General features: G+C 38.7%; 1 protein-coding gene across 1 annotated transcript in view; it reads right to left on the reverse strand.

The window, feature by feature from the left end:
* Window positions 1-11,153, reverse strand: part of DHRS7B (dehydrogenase/reductase 7B) — a 77,249-nt gene extending 66,096 nt beyond the window's left edge. The window contains exon 1 of the mRNA XM_074281274.1: window positions 9,600-11,153. Within this exon, the coding sequence (XP_074137375.1) occupies window positions 9,600-9,619 (20 nt within the window). The 5' untranslated portion in view covers window positions 9,620-11,153. The remainder of the gene's footprint in view (window positions 1-9,599) is intronic.
* Between the last annotated feature and the right edge of the window lie 555 nt (window positions 11,154-11,708).

Raw genomic sequence — 11,708 nt, forward strand, 5'->3', positions numbered from 1 at the left:
AATACAAAGGGTGTAAACATTGGAATATATTTCAGAAAATTAAGGATATAAGCTTATAATCAAAAATAAGTTACACCCAAAACAATTGAGTATCACAAAGGGAAAAAAATGGATTTCTAATGAAATACTTTCAAGCATTCCTGATGAAAAAAACCCTATCTGTGTAGAAAATGAATGTTGAATGAGACATTTTTTTGGACATAGCCAATGTGGAAATTTTTTTTTCATGATTTGTATTCGTTTACATTTTATTCTCATTTGTGATGGTGGCATGGAATGTGATGGATTTTTCCTGATTGAAAAAAATATACATAATTTAAAATAAACTTCATTTGTCTTTAAAATATATTTGATGGGGGTTGAGGTCCTTTTAAGATTCCTTTCTAATTGCCCAACCCATGGCTGACCTTGATTCACAAATCTCGGTCAAAGGCACCCTTTGAATATCTGGGCCCAGCCCCACTATCAGCTCAGCTTCCCCCAACCCTCACCTGATCTGAGCTGACTGAAAAGCCCACCAAGAACCGCCTATCATCTTCTAGGTATAAAAGAAACAAGCCGGAGAGCTCTCTTGGCAGGAGCCCTCCCCCCCAACACATGGTATCCTTCCGACCATGTAGGGGTTCCTGCCCGCCCAGCGGCTACCTCTGGCTCTGGCGTCTTTTTAACTGAACTTTACTTCCAAATTTCTACAATAAACCTTTTATTTATCAATCAATCTATTTATAGGTTTTTGGGCCTATAAATTCATTCACAGGGGACACTGCGCCTCATGGGATTATCTTATTATCTATGCACCGAGAAATGGGGTTCCCCCTTTCCTTTCCCTCATTATATTCACCCATAACTCATACAATTATTATATAATAAAATTGTCATAATATTTAATAAGATCCTCAATATTTTTGTCTTTATAATTTGTCTCATACATAAAGCTTTAATACAGTAAAAATCATGCCATATGATCATAGATTTAGAGCTATAAAGGACCTCAGAGGCTATCTAGTACAAAGACCTCATTTTACAGATGAGGAAAAGTCCTAGTGAGCTTAAGCGACTTGGCCAAAAACCACAAAGGTAGTAAGCAACAGATGGGATTAAAACCAAATTCTCTGTGATTCAAGAGTCAACACTCTTTCCATAGCTTGCCTCTGTTTACCTGACTTCATACAGATCCTAATAGAAAAACACAGACCAATAAGTAATATTTAACAATTAAAAGCATAAACTCAGTAATATTAGAATTATGATTCAAATAACACAAGAGAAATGGTAATTTGGTCTATAAAACAAAATGCAACAAAATAGATGCCGTTCATCAGCAAAGTGTCTTTTAGGATAAACATTTTAAGCAGAAAAATGTTTGAAAAGTGGCAAAATTCATTTCAAGTCTAAATATGAAATAAAGGACACAGAGATAAGAGTTTTGAGAATCTTTTCTCCTCTCATTAGAATTTTTCTATCGTTTACAAAGTACCTTTGGCCCGATTTTAGTTGCTGCTATCGTTCAACCACACCCTCTTTCTACTGCAAAGCAGAAACAAAACTGATTTCTTAATAAGCTTCCCTGTGTTATTCATGAATTTTTAGTTTTCCTTTAAATATATGACAAGTCATATTGTTTTAACAAATTCTTGCTAGGTATTCTATTTTTCAATTCAGAGACAAAGAGTAACTGAAATACCATGACAACTTCAAACAATTTTCATTAATTTGCTTGTTGATAACCTCCAAGCTGAGAAAAGAGAAGGGAAAGAGGGGAGAAAAATGGATATATGAAACAATTTGATCATCTCATTTAAAAATATCCTTTTTCATATATATATATATATATATATATATATATATATATATAATAAAAAAAATTAAAAAAAAAAAACAGAAAAAAAAATATCCTTTTTCCAGTCAACTTTTCATAAGTGACTAAGATCTAATTCCTTTACCAATTATTTAATAACAAAATGCCTTCTCTTTAATGACCTTTTTCACTGATTGAGATGTTACTAAGGAATAAAAGGGCCATAAGTTTTTAAAAGGAGACTTAGGGGCATAAACTAAATAATTGAAAGTAACTACATCCCAAAGTAAACGTGTGTCTTACAGAATGTAAAGATACATTTCCTTTAAAACTGTATTAAGTCAGGGGCAGCTAGGTGGTGCAGTGGCTAGAGCACCAGCCCTGAAGTCACAAGGACCCAAGTTCAAATCCAATCTCAGACATTTGTAACACTTCCTAGCTGTGTAACCATGAGGACAAGTCACTCAACCCTAATTGCCTCAGCACAAAAACAAAAGCAACTATTTAAATCATTCTTCCAAAGAATAGTGAGTGTGTAATAGTGAATGTGTAAAGTATATTAGGTGTTATAATTCCTTTTTTCATACAGTATATTGAGCCAGTGATTCTCAAACTTTTTGGAGTCAGCGCATTTTACAGTTTTAAAAAATACAGAGGATCCTCCAAACAAAGTTTGTATATCTGAGTTACATCTACTTACCATATTAGAAATGAAAAGGTCTTAGTACTTTTATGAAAATAATTTTGACCTCATCGGCTGTTCTGAAAAGTCTTATAAAACCCTAGAAATTCTTGGACTATCTTTGAAAACCATACACTTGAGAAATTTCTAATGGAAGGAAAACAAGACAGAGGGAATTCTTTTTAAAAATCTATGAATCCTTAATTGTCACAAACACGAAGTCCCTAAATTATGTTTCTAAGCTTCAATTTTTAGCTAACAGTAACTGAATTTCTTAAAGTGAATTATAATTGTTAACAAGGAAATTGTTACAGATAAGTAACGTCATTTATCCCATTAATGGAAAATCTTCTAATCTATCTTCAACAGCAACATATTTATCTGCAGGCTTCAAACAGATCATCAGGATAATTAGGGTTTAGAGATATTCTAGAGCTGTTTAGTGGTGACAATAACTATTGGCTTCATAAATGGAGTGTGTTAATCTTTAATTCCCCAGGTTCTCACAATGCATCTGCTGGCTTTCTACATCAGTTGCAATGCTCCAAAGGAAAGCTCAAATTTCAAAGTTAAAGTCTTCTACTTGGTAGTAGAAACGCCCTTATAAAAACTATGTTTTTTTTTTTTAAATCTAATAGGACAAAAGTGTCAAGGAGCATTAAAATATATCGGAAATAGTTTTAACCAAATCTTCTTAAACTGTGGATTGTGACCCCATACAAGGTGGTGTGACAATGTTGGGAGAATGCCAAAAAAATTGGCAACAGTAAAAGGTTCTAAATGCAGTGACCAAAAATTAATTCAAAATCAAACTTGTAATGAATCCAAGGTTTTTTCCCCGGTAGTACTTGCTCCTATTGATGGGGGTGAACCCTGAAACTGTGTCCCCTTTAATCTGTAAAAGGAAGATTGGGGTCTCAGGCTCTCTCCTGGGAAAAGCATACCTTTCCAGACAAGCCCTTCCCAAGTTAAGTGGCTGCATTCAATTGGAGATCTTGGTCAAATCACCCTTTATTGAAACTGAGATCTTTTTGCAGATGGCCCCAATCCCCTTCAGGGATTCCCAGACTCTGGGAAAAGCCTCAGAACTCAGAAAGTGATTTTATTCAATTGGAGATCTCTGTCTGATGATCCTTTATTGATTAGGCCATACAGCTTCCAGCCCCAGGCCAACATTTGCCCATATAACCAGGGGTCTGTTAACACACCTTTGCCAAAATTCCCAATTAGGAATTTTTCCAGCTAAGAAAGCCTTTCTCAGTGAACAATAAAAATCCTTTTTTTTTTTTTTTTTGCCACTGGGGGTTTGCGAATTCTTTTGCATTGGACTTATGTCTCCCAGCAGAGGAGATCTCTCCTCCTATTCCCGCACCTCAATCCCACGACTTCACTGCAGCCTTGGTTCTGAATATACAACAGTACTGTGTATGCACAAATACTGCCAAAAATACCTCAAAGGTGGGATTGTCTAAAAATTTCTCGTGTGAAAAGGAATTGTGACTGAAAAAAGTTTAAGAAGCCCTGTTCTAGACCACTATATTATCATTTGTAAATTTTCAATTTTTGCTACTGAAGAAAATAACTGCTGCTCTGTAAACAGTCAATGACCAACAGAGTAAGAATAAGCTGAAACAATTTATACTCCCTTTACTACTTCCAGATGCCTTTTTTACACATTATAGAATGCTGAGTAGTATAAAGCCATAGTCATCTATTTGAAAATATGGCAAAAAATCATAAACACCAAGCAGTTAAATCAAAAGAATTATTCTGGAATAATCATATTCATCCTTTAGCTATTCAAATACCCATTTACTTACACATTGCTAGTTTAAAACAGTCATCCTCTGCTCAAATTGCCTTATTAGCATTTTTAAGCAACCTTTGAGATCTTAATGTTATCTTTAGATAAGTCTGGAATCTGGTCAGCCAGGTGGAATATACCTGGACACTCTCTGACCCTCCTTCTAAGCTGCCAAAGTCCTCCCTAGTTCCTCTCTTTACTACATAGATCCTACCTCCTCTCTCCTAAGACTTTAAAAGTTGTGAACCCTGAAATGCAAATTGCTCATGGATTTATGACTCTACATTGTAATTGCTTGAGCCTGTGAAGTTATTCATGGAAATAACTAGTATCCCTTCCCTTGCTAACTTTTTTACAAGGTGAAGGTGATCTTCCCTCTACTGGTTTCTTCCTACTAAATTTTGAGTTTCATTAGGAAATTTATCTTTCCCCTTGCTAATTCACATAACAGCAAAATTTTGTAATCTGTGATAGATGTCTTGTCTTGGTTACTTCACATCATGAATAGAATCTCTATTATGCAATTTTTATATAATAATATTTTTATAATTTATTGCTCCCTGATGAGGTCCTGAATGGTGTGGTGGTCAAAAAGAAACTGATAAAATTGTTCCTGGGACAAGAAGGAAGTAGGTTCTGATAAGAGAGCAGATTAGTTCTGCAGTCCCACTCTCTGTGGAGGTAATTCAGTCAGAAATCTAAGTTACCCATGTCATCGACACTGAACCTCCCTGGGTCAGTCTACCAGAACACTCTCTCTCTTGTGGGGGTGCCTTTTCCATCCTCCCTCCCCCATGCCACATAATGTCTCTCCTAACCCCACCTATTTCTTATGGTGTTCTCTCCTCTCCTGACTCCACTTCTCCTTATAACCAACTAACTCTTAGGGTGCTAAGTTCCTTTCAGGATTTAGCCTGACAGCTAAGGACAAGCTCCAACTTCATGGAGTGTTTCCTTTCTCCTGGTAAATTGTAAAGGATTGAAACTCTTAAAAGGTGTGCTTGAATCAGACAACCTAGCACTTAAGGCTAATTATCTATTGGACAAAGATTCTATTAGCATATGTTTGGGAAAATGGCCCTTCTCACAGTTTCGGTCTGGCTCCATGTTTGGTGCATACAGATAATTGTAGGTAAGGATTAAGGGGTAGGGTGAGAGAGGTGAGAGAATTTCACTTTGCAGCAGGACCAGGAGGAGAAAGATTGGTGGTGAACCTGTGGCAGTTTGTCTGGCTCCTTCACTTCTCCCCCTAAAGACCAAAGGGAACTTGTCCTTTGCATAAAATTGTTGTCTATACTCTCCCAACCCTATTTCACATTTACCATTCCTGGTGTCTATTGTACCTTTTCATTTTATCTGATAGCTGTTCTTCTAAATAAACCTACCTTTTGTCAAAGAAAATGGTCACTGTGAATTCTTCATATAACTAAACCCCAACATTTAGTGCTTCTCTAAAGCATATTATCTAGTACCACAGGACATCAGCCACATCATTGAAATCTATTTCTATTTACTACTTCTCATGCCTATTTTACCTCATCATTGCTATATATGCATACAGAGGGATGCATATCTATTTCTATGTACACATATATAATGTGTATTGCTATTTTTTTATATGACCATTAACTCTTTCTAATCATACTGTATCTTTATGCTAAACAAATAATGAGTAGAACATGAATGGCATGACTACATAAAAAAAGATTTAGAAAAACAGTATGTATGAAAGCAATTTTCAACTAGGTTGTATATATATCTATTGTGACAAAAAGGGAAAGCTGGTCTCTAAAATGTACTGATTAGATTTGCCTTGTTAAAAAGTTTTTTTTAACAGTCCTCAAAAGGCTTAGGGGATGAATATATTTTTAAATTTAGTTTTAATTGCTAAATTCCAAATGGAAGCCAAAACCCTGTTTGCTATACAGTAATGATACATGCTTGATTGCTTAACAGGATCTTAACGCAATTTCCTTGATTCACATTAGCAAGATTGTTTAGCAGAACTAGGTTATAATGCTATTTTAATTTAAAATTTTGAAACAATATATTTCATAACAATTTCTAGCATAACGAGTTTTTTTTTAAGCTTGTTTATGTAAATCTTGGAAATGTTTAATTCAAGAACCCATATTTAAAACTACTGGCTCTATGCTTAGTACTTATTATAATAATAATAATAATTTTAAAATGACCTGAACTTCAAACTCTACTGGTAAAGTAAAGTTTAAATCAATTTAGCTGCCACCAGCAGACTTGTCCCTTCACTAAGTAGTCTACTAGTCAAATTTCAGGGCTTAAGTTTAAGGGTTTAGGTAAATGGCAAGAAGAATGCTGCTAGAATCAAAAAAGAATTTATTAAAAATTTAAACTTGATAGGTAGCAAGAAATTTCTAGACTAAATTCAGTCTGACATATAATCTCAATCCTAATTTGTAAAGTTGTTATATAGTATATTCAAATTAAAAAAAAAAAAAAAACTTGCTATTGGAGTACACAGATTACCTGGCAGGTCATTTTTATCTGAAAAAATAACAATTAGTAAAAAATGTTCTCATTTTGTCATCCAGTAAAATTCAGTACGTAATCAAACAGTATAATACATGATGGCATCTTATATTTACATAGCACTTTACAGTTTAAAAAGTACCTTCGTGCACATTAACTCAGTTTTTCTTCATAGGAATCATTCGATGTAGGTAGAGTAATAGATATATTATCCCACTATTATAGATAAGCTCAAGAGAGGTTAAGCAATTTACTCAGTCACAAAACAAGTAAATGTCAGAGCTGGCCATAGTAATCTAGGTTTTCTAATATCACTTTCAACAGTTTTTCCACTATATCAAGACTATAAAGATAAGATCATGTTGCGGGCGTAGCCCCTTTAAGATTCCTTGTCTGATTTACCTTTGATACAAGATGTGGTCAAACTAGTTTGGGCTGTACCCAGCGCCCCCACCAGATCTGAGCTGGCTTGGATAAAGCCCTCCAAAAAATCTGGCCTTCAAGGAATTAACCTGAGCTCCGCCCCTATGGCTTCTTCAGGCAGATAAAAACAGCCAAGTTAGAATCATCTTTGGTCAGAGATTTGAAAGGTGCCAGCTAAGATGCTTGCATCAGAGATTCTCTGTCCTTGGTGCTTTCGGCATTTATCTTCCTCTATCTAATGCCTTCTACTAACCCCAGACCTTAACCTTGCTTCCAAACCTGGCAATAAACATCTTTTTACCCATGTAGGTTTTCGGCCTGTAAATTCATTTACAGGGGACTCTCGCTGCCACTAGACCTCATTTAACTTTGTATCCTTGCGCCGAATCCTAAAGGGTTGCAGGGGAGCTCCATGTGACTCCCTGTACCAAGTATCCTAGCCACTAGACTTCACTTAATCCTATTGAGGTATATACCTCATTATTAGGTATTTACATCATGTTACCTCCATCATTTTGAGGTTTCCTGTTGCCTCATCAATCAGGCCTTAAAAGGTTAAATTGCCAGGCACAAGTATAGTCTGAACATTATTAAATTCCTTTTTCTTTAAGGGGGAATACACACTCAAGGTAATTGGAGTTAAGTGACTTGCCAGGGTCACACAGCTATTAAATATTTTGAGCAACTTTTTTGGGTTTTAGTTTCTTCCTTTGTGAACTCACATTACTTCACCTTCTTGGATGAGGATGCGAGATTTTACATTGTTTTCTTGAAGTCAATAGAAAGTTATGCTCACCTGAGGGCATCAAATTAGCTTTAGCTTTATGGCTACTCTATCATCACTTTCCTGAAATCACTGTAGACCAATGAGTTAGAAGTATGTTCTTCTGTTCCTGCTAATGGGACTATATGACCAAGAATAATTCAGTCCATCTTAACCTTACTGTTTCCTCTTCTGTATAGCAATGGCCATTCTTTTTCCTCTAAGAGCTTTAAAGAATATTCAGATAAAGCTGATAAAATACTTGAGCTTTGAAATGGAAAATAGTCACTTCAGTTGCCTATGTAACTGGAGATGAGCAGAAGCACAAATAATGTAAAATGACCGTTTTTGTCTTTTACAAATAATCTTTTTGGACTTTTCCAGGCATTTATTCTTCTATCCCATGCTAACCCCACCTTGTAATCAGCAGAGGGTCATAGGTCAATGCCTTCTCTGACTTTAGGCCAGCCATTTAGCATTTGCCAGGTGTCTGACAATAAGAATTTAACACATGCTACTGACTATATAAATGAACAAGCGGGTCATCTAGGTGGATCCACAAAACTGACAAGCCTCTAGAGGGCTAATCGATTATATAGAATATTATTTACAAATGTTTGCAATGCACAAACTGAAAGTGGCTATAACCAATTACAAAAATGAATATAAAGTCAATATATACATTCAATATAAACGTATTACTTTTAAAACTTTGAATGTGGTCTCAGGAGATCTGGATAGTCATTCATCCAATTAAAATAAGTAAACCAAAATGCCACGAGAAGGGGAGTTATTGGCCATGCAAATGAAAACAAGATGTCGATATTCTTTACAAAGGCGCACTTCTAGTCACGAATCATGCTGCCATTGCGCTCCTTTGAGGCATTAGTGCACGAAAGGTCACAGGGATACCAATTTCTTCCTTCTTGGGTTTCACAAATGAAGAAATTAAAACCCAAAAGTATTAAGTGATTTGCCCCGGGTCATATAATTAGTGACCAAACCGAGGTAGGAAACAGTCCGATCGTCTATTCCGACACCCTAATTTTACAAAGCAGAAAGTCACTGCGGGAGAGCTTTGAAAACTAAGTCAGCCGAGGGCCCCTATTACTCCCCCCCCCTTTTACCCGGGCAGCTCGGAGTGGTAGAGCCTCCCACAAGTTCCGTGAGGGAGAAGCTTGTCTCACTCTGGGATGACTCCCGACCCCTCTCCTCCCCCTTCCCTTCTCTGCCCTCGCTCTTTGCCCGACCCACAGCAAGTGTTTAATAAAGGCTAGGAGACAGACGGGCTGCGCGCGGCCCCCACAAAGTAGCAGGACCGCACATCCAGCGGCGCACGGGACTCTGGGATGAAGAGCAGGAAAAGGCCTTAGAGACCAATTAATCCCGCCACTCCAAGGCAGAAAACTGAGGCCATTAAAAAAGTGACAGCCAGATCTTCTCCCTCTACGGATCACAGGCACTGTCTATACCGGTCTCTCTTCTATTCAACGAATTCGTTCAAAACCCCTCCCTGTCAGCCCCCCCACCAGCCCGGCGTAATAGGTTCCTCCTCCCCGGCCCTTTTCTTTCCTTCCTTCCCTCCAAAGTCGGAGCGATTCTTTCTCGTGGAACCCCCTACCTGGTTGCCAGAGAGACCATGATAAATCAACGTTCTCCGCCCCAACAGGAAGTTACGTAAGCTTTCATAACTTCCGCCTCCAAGGGGACGGAGCGTGCCGGAACTCGACCAAAGGTTATGGGAGAGTGAGGGGGGAGACCTGAGAGAACGAGGTTCGCGTGTGTACGTGCGTGATAGCGCGCGAACCAAGGAGGACGTCTTCCAGCCTCGAAACCCGACACCCAAATCCCGGAGCCAGCCTTCCCAGGTGACTTCGCGCGTCCCGGCGCCCCGCCTGTCTGTGACGTGCACGTGGTTTGAAACTAGAGACCCTTTTCTGCCCCTCTCCCTGGCCCCGCCTCCTCTTGGAAACCTTCAGGGAGAGGGTCCGCGTGGTTCGGGTTCTGCTCTAATTTGAGGTCGGTGAGGAGGCAGTGGTAAGGGTAAGGATCCCGGGAAGTGAAGGCTTTTGGTTGAGAACGGGAGCTGTAGTCTCTCGTCCCGACCCCCGCTTCCCTCCTGGGCCTTGCTCCTCGGCCTGGAGCTGGGCCGAGCCGAGGTGGGGAGAGGCCTGCAAGAAAGAGAAGAAGCTGGAGGGACGTTCGCGAACCTGGCCTCACTTTGAGACGAGTGGATGTATTTGTTAAATGTCTATTCCCTTAAAAAGAAGTGAAATGAAGTAAAATGAAAAAAAGCATAAAAATTACCTCTAGTTTCAGTGGTGACAAAGATACAAGAGTGCTAGTCCTCAAGAAACTTAAACACTATTGGTTTAAAACAGCACGTACTCAGCTATCACCTCACCTGTCAGATTGGCTAATGTGACAAAGAAAACTCTTGGATGTTGGAGGGGATACGGGAAAACTGGCACACGAATCCTCTGTTGCTAGAGTTGTGAACTGATCCAACCATTTAGCACCAAATTGTGCACATCCTTTTATCTCGCAATACTACTGTTGGGTCTACAACCCAAAGATAAATAAAAAAGGGAAAATAATATATTTGTACCATAAAAATGTGTAGCAGCTCTTTTGGGGAGGTGGCTAAGAATTGGAAATCAAAGGGATGCCCATTAACTGACTTGTGTGTCAGTTGAATTTAAATAATTCAGTTACATGAAGTCATCAGTTTCATTCTCTTTCCAGTCACCAAAGCAAAAGTGAAGACGGCTGTCAGTGGATCAGCATGATCTTGGCATCTTCAGTGTCTAAGTGCTCTGCAATGGCTGCTTCAATTGCCTTCACGGCTGTGGGAACAAATTGTTCATATCCACCCATTCCCTCTGGGAAAGTCTTCACAGGCTTGGGTAGACACTCCCTTAACAAACTGAGGAAAATAAGGTTTGTAGTTTACATCAATTTGGTTTATTAACTAACTTTGCTGAGGTGTTTTTACCACAGGGTGGAGGCTGAACATGCTACAGCTTGGTGGACACCAAAATTGAATGAGCAGGGGCAGCTAGGTGGCACAGTGGCATCAGCCTTGAATTCAGGAGGACCCGAGTTCAAATCTGGTCTCAGACACTTAAGACTTCCTAGCTGTGTGACCCTGGGCAAGTCACTTAACCCCAGCCTCAGGGGGGGGGGGGGGGGAAAGGCGAATGAGCAGCTCTGGAAAGGATTTGGCAAACGTAGAGAGGTGTTAGTCCTCTCAGAACACTCCATGTACCCTGTGAAGTTTCTGCATGGCATTGGTCTCACCAGGTTCACATTCAGATGCATAATGACTACCAGATGATCTTCCTCTTGGTTACCAACAGGCTGGAGCTTGACTGTCATTCTTCCACCCTGGAGCTTTTGTGTCCAGCAGGCTGCAAAATCTGGAATGGATTTTTAACTTATGAATTTCCCAGTTACCCAAATGCCTAAAAAGCTTTCTTGCTCTTCTGACCTTTTGAAAGGTCTGAGCCTCTAATTTCTCCTAAAATGAAAAAACATCAAGGCAAGCAGAGAGCCTAGACCTATATTCATGAGTCCACAATAGTCTCAGAAGGAGTAGAGCCCCTTCCCTGATTGAACTGTTTCTTACTGAATACTGGCTTCAAAAAACCTAACCAAAAGCAAAGATCCACCAAGAGAACAGCTCAAGTCAAGTCAATAAGTATTTATTTATTAAACACTTACTGTATGT

The sequence above is a fragment of the Sminthopsis crassicaudata genome, chromosome 1 (genome assembly GCF_048593235.1).
Source record: "Sminthopsis crassicaudata isolate SCR6 chromosome 1, ASM4859323v1, whole genome shotgun sequence".
Classification (NCBI taxonomy): Eukaryota; Metazoa; Chordata; class Mammalia; order Dasyuromorphia; family Dasyuridae; genus Sminthopsis; species Sminthopsis crassicaudata.